This window comes from Stegostoma tigrinum, chromosome 32 (assembly GCF_030684315.1).
Source record: "Stegostoma tigrinum isolate sSteTig4 chromosome 32, sSteTig4.hap1, whole genome shotgun sequence".
NCBI lineage: Eukaryota > Metazoa > Chordata > Chondrichthyes > Orectolobiformes > Stegostomatidae > Stegostoma > Stegostoma tigrinum.
In genome coordinates this window covers 12,137,476-12,154,674 of record NC_081385.1, presented here as the reverse complement: position 1 = coordinate 12,154,674, position 17,199 = coordinate 12,137,476, and the positions used below count along the sequence as shown (strand labels likewise).

Genomic DNA, 17,199 nt, shown 5'->3' with positions numbered 1-17,199 from the left:
ACCTCCCTCAATGTTTCTTCTTCCCCGGATGAATTTCTGTCAAGCCTCCTGAATTACCCCCAGAAACTGCCTTTGCTGCTCCACCATCTTCTCTGCTAGGCTCCCCTTTCAGTCAACTCTAGCCAGCTGCTCCCTCATGCCCTTTGTCGTTACCTTTACCTAACTATAATACCATAACATTTGATTCTAGCTTCTCCCTCTAAAACTGCAGGGTGAATTCTATTATATTGTGGTCACTGTCACCTACGGGTGACAGCCCCCTAATTAAGTCTGCCTCATTACCCATCACCAAATCCAGAATTGCCTATTCCCAAATAGGCTCTACCATAAGATGCTCCAAAAGAGCCACCTCAGACATTGTGAATCCTGTTTCTGCTACCAACATGATTCTGCCAGTCCACCAGCATACTGAAGGACCCCATGATAGTACTGCATTTCTTACATTCTTTTTCTGTCTCGATTTATTTTCTGCCCCCACATCCTGACTTTTGCTAGGGCGACAGTACATAACTCCCAAAAGGTCTCTTTTCCTTTGCAGATCCTCAATGCAATCCTCACAGTATTTCCATCTTCTAACCCTTTATCGCTTTTTGCTATCAAAGTAATTTTATTTGTTACCAACAAGACAACCCTGCCCCCTCTGTCTATCCTTTCCATAATTCACAGCTCCTGTCCCAACACTCATCCCCTTGCAGCCATACCTCTGCAAAGCCCACATCGTAGCTGCCAATTTCAATCTGTGCTACAAACTTATTAACCTTGATTCAAAAACTGCGAGCATTTGAGCGCAACGCCCTTTGTCCTGCATTAACCACCTCTTCTCAAATGTGTCTTCTTATCTGCTGTGCCTGAAGTTACATTCCAACCCTTTCCACAGTGTCCTACTACTTGTTCAGGACACTTTAACAACTACTCCGGAGCCTGCCCTTGATGTAGGCAGGTTCAACCAAAAGGCCTTCAAAAGGGCATAATTAAATAGAAATAACATGCAGAATTACGCGGAAAGGGAGGCTCACACTAATACGATGTTCTACTGGAGGGCTGGTACACAAATGGGCTAAATGGCCTTCTTCTGCATTGCACGAGGGTAATGAAATAAACTTGTTTTCTTGGATCTCGGAGTTAGAAGATATTACAATAGGTATCCGATAATCAAGCATTTCCTACTTTGTTCCTAAATCTCCAAACCAAATCATCTTTTGCCGACTAGCTTGGTCACAGGAGACAGAGGGTAGTTGTGGTGGGATATTTTTCTGCTGGAGGTCTGTGACCAGTGGTGCTCCATAAGGATCAATGCTGCGTCATTTGTTGTTTATAATATATACATAAATGAAAACGCAAGTGGACTGATTAGTTTGTTTTCAGCAAGACAACTGGTGGACTTGTGGGTAGTGAGCAAGGTTATCAAATGATACAGCAGGATATAGGTCAGTTGAAAAGTTGGAGAAATGGCAGGTGGAATTTAATCCTAATAAATATGTGGTGATGCATCTTGGAGGTCAAATCCAAAAGGAAAGTATACAGGAAATGGTAGGAGCCTGGCATATGGAGGAATCTCATGGCACAAATCAATAGCTCCCCGAAAATGGCAACACCAACAGATAAGGTAAAGACAGCATATAGCGTGCTTGCCTTCAGCAATCAGAACATGGAGTATAAAAGTTGCCAAGTCATGTTGCACCTGTACAATACTTTAGTTAGGGCACATTTGGAATATTGTGCGCTGTTCTGGTTGCCACACTTTAGGAAGGATGCAGAGGATTTGCAAAGGGTGCAAAAGGGCTTCACCGGGATGTTACTTGGACTGGAGCATAGCAGCTATACGGAGAGGTTGGACAAAAATAGATACTTTTCTCTACAGTGTCAAAGGCTGACGGATGAAATTATGAGGTGAGACTATGGTATAGTCTGATTCTTTTCCCCACAGTCAATTAGTAGGGACAGGTGGGCACAGGTTTAAGGTGAGACAGGAAAGTTTAACAGATGTGAGAGGAAAGTTTTTCCTAGAATGTATTTTGGGAGGTGGTAGAAGCAGACACAATAGCAATGTTTAAGAGGAATTTAAACAGACACATGAACAAGCAGGGAATAGAGGGATACAGACCATGTGCAGGCAGATAGGATTAGTTTAGAATGACATTACCGTTGTCACAATCACGCAACAGCCTGTTTCTGTGGTGTTTTGTTCAGTTTTATCTTGCAGCTCAAATTAAGCCATTTTGAGTTACTCTTAGCAGTTAATTTAAACATAAGCAACTGCAAGAAGACAACCATCTAAAGGAGCAAATGTGGAATTTTTGTATACCACTCTTGAAAGAACAAAGTTTATTTGTAATATTGTTGAATTGACAAGAATATCGAATGTACGGCATGCAAAAATCCACTAAATATTTTGCAACATGGAGAGAAAGCAACCTGAAAGATCTTTACAGAACTAAATTTACTTGCAACCACATGTAGTAGCATGATTGCATACAAAGTCAATGCAAGTCAAGTCTGAGGGGGACACACTGCATTTTAGAATTTGATCTTTTTCTTTTATGTTTCGCACATCATTAAGCAATACACATGACTGCAATGTGCGCGCATGAGGAAGGGACAGATAGATTGATGGGATAATTGGTTGAACACAGTTTAAGGAGCATCCCTCTCCTGCGTGGGGCAAAGCAAGGGGGCATGCATCCAACAATAACTGACTGAAGCTTGTAAGCAACAATACAACTGGAAAGAATCCAGTGATGTCTTTCAAATTCAAATTCATTCAGTATAAATTAAATTCTGAAATGTTGTATGGGACACAATTACAATCGATTAGTATTACTGTTTAACAAATGCCAGATGTCAAGGTGTTACTCAACAGGATGGCACTTGGATAGATCCAGACTGCCGGTAACTTCTACCAACAAATCTAACACAGCAATTGTAATATGAGTGACACTAACCAACGTGGTGCATTAGAGGTTATTTTTACACTACATAACACAACCGAGTGACACAATCACTTTAACCCAGGATCATTATTAAGATAAATATGTACATCCTCATCAGCCTAAGTTAGGGTGAAAGTATAAGACTTTCCAGACAGGTTCTAGCATCTACATGTATGACTACTAGTCATTCAAGTGGGTCAATTTCTCTGTCATTTCTTTTCTGCAGTATGAGACTGACCATCTTTCATTTCCACTTTAACAATGCTTTGTGAGCAATGTACACAAAAATCAATTTTACCAGTCATGCACATGAAGTAGTCAACTGTAAAAGCTTAGTGTTCTGATGCAATGACTTGAATTTATCTAAAACCAAATCATTTTTAATCCAAAATCAGTAAGGCGGCTTTGTCGTGCACAATGTGATAATTACCTCATCTTTGAGTTGGGCTAAAAACAGAGGAAGCAAGTGTTCAACTGTGCTGTCTTTGCCCAAGATGGTGGAGAGGCCCATTATTACAGAGGCCAAAGCTGACTTCACATGTTGGTTAGTATCAGACACAAGCTCCTGGAAAATAAATCATATAATCATAAAGTAAAAACCGTGATCCATCTGACTCAATCTGTAGTGCTAGCCAGGTTCACCTGGTGGGTAATTTCTCTAAAATTGAACGAGAGCAAACGTAAACAGAGATAACGGGAACTGCAGATGCAGGAGAATCCAAGATAACAAAGTGTGGAGCTGGATGCTCCTTCCTCCGTTACACTGACGACCCCCAAACCCCACCTCTTTCTCCGTTACATTGATGACTGTATTGGTGCCGACTCTTGCTCCCCAGAGGAGCTCGAACAGTTCATCCACTTCAACACCTTCCACCCCAACCTCAAGTTCACCTGGGCCATGTCCTACATATCCCTTATCTTCCTGGGCCTCTCGGTCTCCGTCTCAGGTAACCAGATAGAAAGTGATGTCCATTACAAGCCCACCGACTCCCACAGCTACCTAGAATACACCTCCTCCCACCCACCTTGCTGCAAGAATTCCATCCCCTATTCCCAATTCCTCCGCCTCCACCGCATCTGCTCCCAGGATGAGGCATTCCACTCCCGCACATCCCAGATGTCCACGTTTTTCCAAGGGCCGCAACTTTCCCCCAGCAGTGGTTGAGAACGCCCTTGACCGTGTCTCCCGCATTTCCCACAACACATCCCTCAAGCACCGCCCCCGCCACAACTGCCCAAAGAGGATCCCTCTCGTTCTCACATACCTCCCCACCAACCTCCAGATACAACGCATCATCCTCCGACACGTCCGCCATCTACAATCTGACCCCACCACCCAAGACATTTTTCCTTCCCCACCCCTGTCTGCCTTCCGGAGAGACCACTCTCTCCATGACTCCCTTGTCCGCTCCACACTCCCCTCCAACCCAACCCGGCACCTTCCCCTGCAACCGCGGGAAGTGCTACACTTGCCCCCACAACTCATCCCTCACCCCCATCCCAGGCCCCAAGATGACTTTCCATATTAAGCAGATGTTCACCTGCACATCTGCCAATGTGGTATACTGCATCCACTGTACCCGGTGTGGCTTCCTCTATATTGGGGTAACCAAGCGGAGGCTTGGAGACCGCTTTGCAGAACACCTCCGCTCAGTTCGCAACAAACAACTGCACCTCCCAGTCGCAAACCATTTCCACTCCCCCTCCCATTCTTTAGATGACATGTCCATCATGGGCCTCCTGCACTGCCACAATGATGCCACCCGAAGGTTGCAGGAACAGCAACTCATATTCCGCTTGGGAACCCTGCAGCCCAATGGTATCAATGTGGACTTCACCAGTTTCAAAATCTCCCCTGCCCCCACTGCACCTCAAAACCAGCCCAGTTCGTCCCCTCCACCCACTGCATCCCAAAACCAGCCCAGCTTGTCCCCACCTCCCTAACCTGTTCTTCCTCTCACCTATCCCTTCCTCCCACCCCAAGCCGCACCTCCATTTCCTACCTACTAACCTCATCCTGCCCCCTTGACCTGCCTGTCTTCCTTGGACTGACCTATGCCCTCCCTACCTATCTTCTTTTCTCTCCATCTTCGGTCCGCCTCCCCCCCTCTCCCTATTTATTCCAGAACCCTCACCCCATCCCCCTCTCTGATGAAGGGTCTAGGCCCAAAACGTCAGCTTTTGTGCTCCTGAGATGCTGCTTGGCTTGTGTTCATCCAACTCCACACTTTTGTTATCTAAGAGCAAATGTAAATTTGTGTTTATTACCTCTGAATGGGTCCTAATTGAATTATTTTTACTCATATCCAAGAATGCTAAACTACTAAATTTCAAAAATTAAAGCAAGTGCAACCAAACAAGTAAGGTGCCTCGATCTATTGAAAAGAATGGTAATCTTCCATTTGTAATCAAACTTCAAAAACAAAATCTTTGAACATTTTCTGATTGAAATGCAACTCATTCACTTTCCAATTTGGATGGTTGTTTTAACTAAATTTTGTTCTAACAGGTAATACAACGATGCTAAAATCAGTCGCTTTATGGGCAAAGAAGTCTCAATAAGATATGCAAAATTTAAAACACTGCATTTGAAAAGTTCCAGCCTCGGATGTCTCAGCTGAAATAAAGATTTTAGGTAGGAAATCCACATATCTAAACAGAAAATGAAATCCCTTGTGTTATAGCCTACAACATTCAAGTGTAATAATGAAGTGAATTCAAGTGTAGTAATGAAGCAAGATATCGGAATAGAAATCTTCAACATAACTGGGAATTCTACCAAAGTGTAAATCAAAATCTGGTCTGAAGGTTTTCCGAATTTTTAATTTTGGAATTATTGAAACAGGTCTTTGTTCTTGCATCATTTAACAAGCACAATATATTTCACTGTATTCCGATAGATCATCTACCTAACAAAGACGACAGCAGATCTCTCAGTCATGTGTAATACTTGTCCGAGCTGCAGTTCCCAGAAACACAATTAGGAGTGAGCAGATTATTTACTTATACATGAAAATACACTGGTTTAAAATGTAGAAAAAAAAAAGATTATCAATCATATTCTCACGTGATAACATTTTAATGTAATTGCTTTGATTAACATCAAAATCATGTGAGGATTTTCTACCTAAGTGCCCAGTCACTACTGACAATTAACTGAAAGCTTTGATATTTGCTCTAGCTTCAGGTGTTTTGAATTATCTAATATCTTAAAGGTGACATTTGGAAGGACAGTGATAGAGGCCTTTCAAGACTGCACTTAAGGACTGATGCCAAAATACCAGAGCATTAGCAATACCAATAATTTTGAAGTCAATTTCTTCAGGAAAGAAATTTAAACAGAGATGAAGAAATTAAAGTTCAAAAGTAACTTAAATTACCTGTGAACACATGTTAAAAGCTATATTAGGTGTGCAGTTATTGTCCACAAAACTAATTCATGTGGTCATGACTTCTTTTCTTCATTTGTGCCAGCATTTGTATCAAATCACTGTGCCAAAATCTCACATTCGAACCTACCTGACATTCTGAATGGGACAGTGAGCACAAAACCCGTCATCTAGCAGGCCACCTTCAAAAACGCGGTCATACCCAGTCTCATTCCCGGCAACTGTGGCTTCAAAACATTCATTTGATTCAAAAATTGGGATGGTACATTAGCGTACAGAAACTCACAGGGAATATTCCATAAGGCCCCTCTCTCAGCCTTAAACTTCCACCCAAACTCAACCCATCCCTCCTTGGTGTCTCTTTTCCCACTCCCCTCCGTCCCCAAACAAAAGCAACAGATCTGGTACAGGTTCTCACTCCATTCTTAAACCAAAGAAAAAAGATACGCAAACATCTCATCACTGATTCAGAACATTCTTGTCTACAATACCTTATTATTAGGTGTCTGTCAAAGAACTATGTAAAGGCACTGTTTTACATTTAACAGCCATTTTCCATTATATTCAACACCAGAGAGGAAGAAATCTGGCTTTTTCTGGAGTTGAATCTAGTGAGCTTCAACATCATTTCTTAGCTACATAATCAGCCAGGAACTTGAGAAAATGTTACCTTAACATATGGCAAGATGTGGTTCATTATGACAGTCTCTCTGCAATCTGCTGGCAGGTTTTCACAAAAATCTGCAATGCAAGATAAAATATCATTACAGTATGATTCTCACATTGAAAAAGGGCACAGCTTAAAAGTTACCCTTTTAAAAGGATCAAGAACAATTCTCAGCAGACAGGTTAAGATGCAGAAATATCCATATCAAACTTAAAAAATTAGAAACATTCTGCGCAGCGGATAGCAAAAGGAAATCTGTAAATTCTTAGCTAAGATATTAAATGGCAATTTTAATAGTTCGACAAAGCTAGCATTTGTATTTTAAACATTGAGCTGTTAAGGTGGCAGCAAATTGCCAAACTTCCTCTTTGTTTACTCTTGGCAAAGCTGTAGTGGGTGCAAAGAATGTAAATTGATTCAAATTGTGATTTGGCATCAGTGGAGAGTACAGTACCAGCTGCATCACTGAGGACGACTGGCAAAATATGTTGGCAGGCGCCATCAAAATTATTTGAAACATTTGATTTATGGCAGTCAGCCAGATGGCTGATTCAATGATATTTATCAGCGTCAGCTCCACTTCCACACTAATTCGTAGCAAGGCGGTGGCCATCTCAACAGTGTGACTGACAATTAGGCAATTCAAAAGAGCAAATCTAATTTATCTACCTAATTTCATCCTACACGATTAAAGGCAGATTGTGCATATAAAATAAAATTCAGTGGGAAAACAAATCACAAGAGTCAATGCTTCTATCTTCTTGTATTGAGCCGGTTCAATATTTTTGAAAACTTTAAAACCATGTTACATAATGTAATTGTATGAAAGAGACATTTAAAACTGTCCTCCTAAAATGGAACACAGACAAGTAACAAACAGAAGGAAAGCACAGCACAAAGCCTGGGATTTCTGATGAAAACACAAACCATAACCATGCTGGAAATCTGAAATAAACAAAAAAAAAATGGTGAAGCACAAAGCTGGTCAAGTCTTGCCCACTTGTAGTGGCTTACGGAAAGTCCATATATTAAATATCTTCAAATGAAAGGACACCAGCTGTTTCTCTCACCCCAAAGCAAAAGACAAGATGGAAGCATTTTCAGTCACCGTGAGCTAGAAGCTGAAGATACTGGATTGTGAGATCGTTCTGCTTGCAGCACTGAAGACTTGTACTCCAGAACGAGCTGTGTCCTTAGCTAAATGTTCCACTGCAGTTGCAACACTGATCTAACAGCATGTAAGATTGCCCAGCTAATATCATCCACATAAGAAGCAAAACAAAACCAGTTGGGACAACTTCAATCCCAATCTATCCTTAATCATCTGTAACTCGATGTAAGGTATCAATATTCTGAAGAAGCATCTTCAACGATAATCTGCTTGCTACCATGGTAGCCAGCTCCTAATCTCACTAAAACATTAGTCTAAACATGGAGTAAGTAGTACTGCTCTCAATATCAAAGCAATGATCATTAGGAAAATTAGCAATGGGAAAATTTTCCATTCTTTGCAATCATAAGGAAGAGATAGTTGTGATTATTAGGAGGTCAATCATCTGAACCCAAGGATATCATTACCAGTGTTCCTCAGGGTGGAATCTGAGTTCCAACCATACTTAGCTGCTTAATCAACAGCCTTTCTTCCAATACATCAAAAATGGGGAGGTTTGTTGATAATATCTATTTTCAGTACCATTCTCAACTTGGGACATAATGAAAAAAAGTGTGCGCCTCATGAAACAACAGCTGACGTTACTCTGTTTTGCGCTGATAAAGGGCAAGTAACATGCATACCAAACATAAAGGTAACAAGCATCTCTAAAATGAGAATATAACCAATATCCCCTTATGCTCAATAGCATTATATCACTGAATTGCCCCAAAATCAATATCCTGGGGATCACCAGTGACCAAAACGTAAATGGACTAGCCATTTAAATAATTTGGCCAGTGAGCTGGTGCATATCTGGAGAATTCTATCGTAAGTTACCGTTGTCCCAATTCCTCGAAGCTTGTCCACCATCTCGAATATACGAGCAGGAATATGATGCATTACACCCCGTAAATCAACTCCAAGAATTTTGAGATTATCCAAGGTAAAACAGTCTGCTTCATAAGATCCCATTCACTATCATAAACATTCGCGTCATCCACCAAAGAACAGTGTAGCCGTGTGTACCACCGACAAGACAAAGAACGTAACTAGTCATGGTTCCTTTGATAGTACCTTCTCAACTCCTAACCTCTACCACTTGGAATGAAGAAGTCAGCAGATACTTGGTAATATTTCCACCTACAAATCCTGGAACTTCCTCCCTAACAACACTCTGGATGTACCTACAATACATGTAAGATAGTCATTCTGAAAGGTAGCATCTTCTGGAGGGCAATTAAGAAAGGCCAACAAATGCCAGCCTTAATAATGCTCACATTTTATGAAAGAAAAAAGTTGAGCTTTTCCAGCATTTTTTGACTCTACTTCAGAATCCACACCACTTACATTATGTTAAATGTCTTGTAAAGACCAAACCAGAAGAACTCAAATCTCAATCATCCCAACAGTTCCAAATACATGTGAAATACACCCTTCAAACTAGACAAACACAAAATGTTACAAGTCCTGAAACCTGGCACATAGAACTTTGCAGATCTTCTCGTGACAAAAGTGCAACAATCTGAGGAGCTGAGATAGCAAACAGTTTCTTATTTAACTAAGAGGCATTAAAGGAATTGCATGAATAGTGGCACCCCCGTGAGATTTGGTGAGTGTAAATATGAATCTTTACAGATGGATAACTAAGAATGAAATGGATTGCATATGTAGTGTGCCTTTAATATATAATGAAAGCTTCAAAGTGCTTCGCAGCCACTTTTAATTGAAGTGTGCCAATGATGTAATGAAGGGAAGCAGCCAATTTTACCACAAGGCAATGAAATAAAATCCTTAGGTAATCTATACTGATTATTCTTCAAAGCAGAGTCACATCAAACTCAAAACATTCATTCTGTTTCTTTCCACAGATGCTGCCAGATCTGCTGTGTTTCTCCAATATTTTCTTTTTATTCACCAAAACATTAGTCAGCCCCTAGGCTCCAATGATCATCCTTATTCAATTCCATAGAGTAGTTTAAACCAGTTGAAAGCTCTTCAGAACAACTCGTAGAACAATGGACCTGGAGAGGAGGAGGAGAAATGAGAAAATTCCAAACTCACCTTTAACTTTGTTGGCTCCAGCTGCACGCACCTCAGCTTCACAATCTTTCAGCAGGTTCTGGAAAGCTGGGACCAGGTCATTTTCTGTAATTTCAGGGCCTACTGCTTTCTGAAGCTACAAGGCAAACAGAACAGAATGACAGAGAGATACAAGATGGACAGATTAATCAATGAACTACATCCAAGAGCATAAACAAAGTAGTCACTAGGATTTTCAGTAAGACACAATGGCAGATTCTATATTCAATTTCAAAAAGAACTCAGCTCATTTTGTTCCAAAATTAAGTTGTTCAGACAGGGTATTTTGAATTGCACAACACTGGAGTAAAATCTTCTTTGTTTACAGAAGATAACAGGAGAAAACTTGGTCAAATTATTGTATATTACACCACCAAATTCTATTTTCTTACCAAAAGTGCAGTGGTACGAATTTTCCAAGCACTTCTAGTGATATACAGGATTTGAAACAACCTGATTTTTTTTTTTGAAATTTATCATGGACTCAAATACCCGAGAGACCCTTATATCAAAATAAAGGTTTTGGTCTACACAGAACAATCCCCATTACAGTTGGCAAGCTAGCACTGCTGTACTCAATACAATCAAAATCATACAGCACAGAAGCTGAGCCCTCAGCCCTTGATTCCTTAAAAGAGCAATGTGATCAAGTACATTCCTGTTTTTCTCTCCCCCCATCTGCAAATGCTCCCAATTCCACTACATATTCAGATCTCTTTTTCAAGTTACTGTGGCATTTACTTTCACACTTCACTGTGGACACTGGACTTCAGATAACTTGATGGTTGAAACGAGATTCACATCTCGCTTCTGTTTTTTTTAAAACAAAAAGATTTAAATTGGTCTGCAGTTTCTGGCTCTCATGCCAGGAAAGAAGTTCCTTCTTACGTTTATCTATCAATACCTTTCATAATTGTAACACATTCCTGTTAAATCTTCCTTTGCTCAAAGGTAAACATCAGCTTAAGAGTCTCTCCTCATCACTGAAAGTCCTCCTCACCCTTAGCATAATTTAAAATTTGCCCAGTTTGTTTCCCACCTCCTCCCTGAGAAGGCGTCAAACATGTGTTAGCGTCTTTTTGGAAACTGTGGTTATTTCGCAAGCATTCCAAACTAATTTATACAAACTTAATTCCAATGCTTCACCACCAGTGGGGAACACTATGTTTTCATGTTTCTGACAGAATCGAAGAGTTGGTCTGAATGAGAAAAATGAACCATTTAATAAGACCCAATTTTACTTTAGACTTTCAACTTTGTGCTTAAAGCAAGTTGTACCTTAACAGATTGAATACATACTTCAGAAAATTTGTCTGCCACCATATAACGAACACGCCATGATTTGTCCTCTACTGCTTGCCGCAGTGTCGGCATCACCAGTGCTTCCAGATCTTCTTGTGGTAGTAGTTGGGCAATGCTCACACAAGCCTCTACTGCCAACAACCTCACTGAATCCTATCAAACAGAAATAACAGATTTTACAAAATCATGGTTCTCAATTAAAACTGAAATGTCTACACAAGACTTTACCAAGAAAGTACAGATTGCCTAGGACAGACATGAAAAAATTATTTTTTAACATTGACAAAAATCATACTACTGGAAGGTGTGGGTATTTTTTCCCCCCCTCAAATGGTGAAGTATTTCCTCAGGTTTCAACTAAAGGAGATAAACCAGTAAAAATATTCCAACACACTGGAGCAAGTCGGTCACTGTTACTGGCTGATGATACTACTTATCCTCCATACGGATTAACAAGGAAGATGCTCTCGGGAGAAGTGTAAAGGAGTGGTTTAAAGATCCGTAAAAGTAGTGTTTTCTGGAGGATTAATGGAATTGTATTGTACATGTTTACATTGGTGTTGTGTACCTGGTTTGGTTTATTCTAGTATCTTCGTTTCTGTTGCAAAATAGACCTGTTTTATTGTTAAACTCAAATCTGCAATATTTAATACTTATGCTTCAGTGAAAGATCACATTGTTAGATCATTAAAAGATACAAAGTATGATCCAATCTATACCTAGTCTAATATCAGACCTGTCTTACCATAACACGAGCTGGGATCATAATTGTATATATTTAAAAAAGGAAGAGAGAAAATAAACAATGTTGATCCTCTAGCATGTGGATCGGAAGTTAGTGATAGACAAGGGTACGTTGGAAGAGAAATGAACAAACATTTGTCTTAATCATATAGCATACAAAAAAGCATTTAAGAAATAGTTGGAAATGAGGAGATAGAAGGGTGAAATTACAGTCACAACAGAAAGCAAACTGATGGGGCAGCGGGTTGGCAACTCTCTGGATCCAGATGGATTTAATTCTAGGCTTTTAAGAGAGATTCATAATAAGATAGGTGCATTGTGTTAACTTTCTAAAATTTACTAAATTCAGGAAAGACTGGAAAATACCAAATATATCCTCTAATCAAGGAAGGCAAAAAACAGGAAACCATAGGCTTTACCTGTTTCACTTTCACCAAGACAAAGTTGCAACCATGGATATCTGCATGGGTCCCAGTTATACCTCTATCTCTCTGTAGGGTACTGGGGTAGGTCCCATTTGTGATAACATCGGTGCCATTTCGTGCTCTCATACAGAATTGGAAAAATTCAATTTTGTTCTGAATTTCCACTCTTCTCGTACATTCACTTAGTCCAACTGACTCTTCATCCGTTGCTTCCGTTTCTGGGAATTTATTGTCCAATGGCCACAACAAAGCAATGATCCACAGGAACCTCAATTACACTTCCTCACATCCTGCTTCCTGCAGGGCTTCACTCTATTCTCCCAGTTTCTCTGCTACATCTATTATATAATGCCACCTTCCATCAGGCTGCCTCTGACGTATCTTCACATCACTGAGGACACCCCCCCACAATACGGTGACAGGGTTTTCAACTGTGTTTGACACATTTTCTACACATGACTTCACACCATCTCCTCCCTTCCAGAGGAACTGGGTTCCCCTCGACCACCACTTTCCACCATACCTGGTTCCATATTCAAAGACTCATCCACCACCTCCAGCAGGATACCATCACCAAACATCACACCCGCTCCATGTCAGTGCTTCACAGGGACCACTGCCTCCAAGCACCACGATCAATTCCTCCATCACTTCCAACACTTCGTCTCGCTTACACACACCAAGATGCGTTTGTATGCAACTGCAGAAAGTGGGCCCTTTGCTGTCCAAGTCACCAAACACAGCGTCCAAGTGAAGCAGTGTATTACTTATACTTCTTTTGATTTAGTCTATTGTATTCACTGCTCACAATTTGGTCTCCTAGACATTAGCAAATGTTTCTGATCTATACAGCCACTAGAACCCACAAACAATAAAGTTAATGTTTATAAAAAGATTCCACAGTTACCTCAAATGAAAACCAAGGCAAAGAAAGGGATCTCCCCTTCTAAAACCTGTCAGGACAGGGACCAGTCATTGATACAGATACTCTCTGACTTCCAATTAGTACAAGTATTCATTTGGTAGTTAAGTACACTATGCATCATTTAGAGTTCTTTACACAAGTGGATTATTTCATAGAAAGGAAGTTGAACTTGGTAGACATCACTTAAACCTTGTTTCTTCAGGCAAAGGTCTCTAAAATACTTGGAAGATATTACAGAAAGTTACCACACAATTCCCAGAACACTTGTCAGAAATAAATTAGGCGTACAGGGTGGCCATGCCTTTGGAACTGTGTAATACTTGAACTACATTTTGTACAATTGATTGATCCACCATAACAGGGAGAAAAGCTCATGGTGTAGCCTTTGAAGAGTGGAACTTCTCACTAGTTCTCACCAACAGGAAGACAACAAGACATGAAGTGAAGTGCTTCTGCACCAAAAGTAACAAGATGGTGCAATTTTAACTTGGGTTTAGATGGGCAGTTTAAGTTATCAGTGTGAACGTATATTAGTAAAATGATACAAAAGGTGCAGCAAAAGTAGTAAGGGTTCTGTAAGCAAGAGGCCAAAGATCAGAGTCAGTTGTTAATTTTGACTGAGGTAAATTTTTGTTGAGCAAAGCATTAAGGGATTGGCCAAAATCTGTTACAGAGTTAAGCTACAGATCAGTCATGATTTCACTGAACAGTGGGCCAGGCTCAAGGGGCTACATCGCCTAATCCTGTTCCCATGTTTAATGTTTTGTCAATAATAACTCAAGTCAATCAATCAATTATAAACCAATCCTGCTCTTCAACATACACTCTATACACTGAACCCATTCTCTGATCATCCACAGTAAAATATAAACTATACTTGTGTCAATTGTGCAGTTGCTCCAGTGAGTTGACTGAACCAGTTTCCTAAAAAAGTCATCTGTTCCCCATTATAGTATCCATGTGAAATAGGAGGAATATTTGATGGAGACCACGTCATCACATGTGGGATAAATTAGGGCTCTTGTTGATTCAAGTAAGTGGATACAGAAGTAATGTGAACAACAGGGTCACAGCAGTTTCAGCAAGATGGATGCAAGTTTAATCGCATCACCTAATGGAAAAATCTACTCTTCAAAAATTAAAAACTGAAAACGTATTATTTGTATTTGGGATGGAGTAGTGTTTAGGAACACTGGGGGGGGGGGGGGTTTTAAAAAAAAGAGGAAATAAGGCATATGACACTTAAAGTTGAGTGACTACAAGATTATCTTAAGCAGAAATTCATCATAATTGGCATCTATTGCCCCTGAGACAACCTGAGGATAAAAGGTAAGCTGCACTGTAACTACATACCTGCTCATCAGAAGCCAAAGAAGTGAAGAGAGGTATGATGTCATTTTTTAAAAATTCCAACTCAAGAACTTTTGCAAATTCACCCAGCTTTGAAGCAGCAGCTCGTCGTACCATTGGTGTATCATCAGAGCAGAGACTACGGAAATGTCTGCAGATAAAATATTGATGTTAAACTAGACTGATAGCTCATTTATATTAAATTTCTAAGGCCAATTTTAGGCTTAAATATTAGAAAAGTTAGTACAGGTTGATAACATGGATTTGCTGCATAAATGTCAGAGTAGAGCCAAACGTCAACACAAAATAATTTCATACTTTTAACACTTGAATGCCCTCAGAATCTTTACTTTAGAATTTGTCAAAAAGGCAAATTGTAATATGACATGAAAAAATATATTGCATAAACAAATATTTACTTGACAAATGCAAAACTTTGTATGCTTCACATATAATGCATTCTTCTTATGGAAAGTGCTTTAACAATACATTAAAGGGTATTCCAATTAAAAGTCTAAAACTGAAGGATATTGAACAACGTGTGGTGAGAAACAACCAATTTGGCAGGGGTGGGGGGAGGATGAAGGCAATATTCAACATAATACATTATTTATATGGTTTTACTAAGTCCACTTTATAGGAATGAGCGGGGTAGGGGAAATGGTTTTGGATTACTCTCTCAAAGAAACTGGAGATATGCTGGCTCAAACAGTCCCCTCCTGCTCTGTGAAAACAAACATTGCTAAATAAGCTAGTCATTTAGACAGTCAAATTTTGCATCCTACTCTTATCAAGCCGAAGATTTTAAGTTGAGATTTTTAAAATTTACTTCTCAATGTAGTTTTCTCTGCAAATTATAAGTCAACCAGATTCCCACAGCTTTAAGTAGATGAGATCAGAGAATCAGTTTAAAAGCAGACATTGAGCATCTTTCACCTCATTCTCCCCAAAACAAACCACAGAAGTCATAATGCACACATTAAACACAAGTCCCACTCTAAATTCAGAGCATATCACTCAAAAATTGAAACTCTAAAAAGTAGCCTATTCACTGAAATATATCAGGCTTCCCATGATAAAAAGTACACACCTCTTCTGGATCCTCTGATACAGTAATGCAGAGTTAAGAGATCTTTCCAACTTTTCAATAAACTAAAGGTCTGTCACCATTAACGTCAAAGCTTCTGACTGACTTTTAATAAGAACCTCTACAGTACTCAGGAAAAGGCATACTCACTGGCGTAGTTCCATTTTTACAGAGCTGGATACCCGAGGATAACAGACACTGAACAGACCACAAGCTGAAGTTCTTGATGTGAACCAGTCACCACAAGCCAAACGTTTGACCAGAGGCACAAAGTGGACTTCTAGGTCTGTAGGAGAATGTTCATGGGAAATCGCTCGCAGTGAATCAACAGCCTTATCACGTACCACAGTCTCTTCCACAGTAGCGAGACTTTCCAAGGGAGGCTGCAGAGTGGAAAAAATAAAAAAGTTAGTGAAACACACAGCCATTTATTTTTCTTCCACCAAAACAAAAACATTGTATAATTAGGAATTATTCTGATGAAGAGCCACCATATTCAAAATGTTAACTCTGCTTTCTCCCCACAGATGCTGCCAGACCTGAGTTTTGCCAGCAATTTCTGTTTTTGTTTCATCTGCAGTTCTTTGTTTTAAATCTCTGTGACACATGAATTCTGGAGCAAATTTTTGGAAGTTAAGAGTGAAAGAAAATAAGAGACACAGATACTGAAAAGGCAAAAAAAATTCTTCACAAGTTCATGTGCTATTTTCTGCAGCATTAAAAGGATTTCCATTCATGTAATAAAAATACATGCTGTCAAAGAATCATGGTCTGCTCATTCAGAACTTACTTTTACAGAATGTTCTCTAATCTTGTTGTAACTTAGGCATACAGATTATCATGTCAGGAATTGAAAGTGATTTTTATTTAGAGCAAATACCGTTTAATATCCCCCTTCATAATTTGCAGCAGTGAAGCAATAGTTGCCCTTGGCTAGAATTAACCTATAATCCAACGTCAGTTTTGTTTTAGCTTGGCTAATAATATGTTTAACCTATCAAACAGTAAATGGTAACCGTGTCCTATTTTAGCACCGCAGATATTGGCATATGAAGCTACAGAAACAACTTTCTGAAGTCAGCATAGCAGGGCACACAGGAAAAGACCCAGATGCCTGAATCTATAAACAGAAACTTACACCTCAAAAG

At 39.8% G+C, this 17,199-nt stretch overlaps 1 protein-coding gene across 1 annotated transcript in view; it reads right to left on the bottom strand.

Moving 5' to 3' along the window:
• The window catches only part of LOC125466915 (serine/threonine-protein phosphatase 2A 65 kDa regulatory subunit A alpha isoform), a 48,200-nt gene that overhangs the window by 19,100 nt on the left and 11,901 nt on the right, over positions 1-17,199 (bottom strand). The window contains exons 4-9 of the mRNA XM_048562081.2: positions 16,202-16,434; positions 14,968-15,115; positions 11,518-11,673; positions 10,201-10,315; positions 6,990-7,060; positions 3,361-3,495 (exon numbers count right to left, since the gene is read on the bottom strand). Coding sequence (XP_048418038.1) covers positions 3,361-3,495; positions 6,990-7,060; positions 10,201-10,315; positions 11,518-11,673; positions 14,968-15,115; positions 16,202-16,434 — 858 coding nt within the window. The remainder of the gene's footprint in view (positions 1-3,360; positions 3,496-6,989; positions 7,061-10,200; positions 10,316-11,517; positions 11,674-14,967; positions 15,116-16,201; positions 16,435-17,199) is intronic.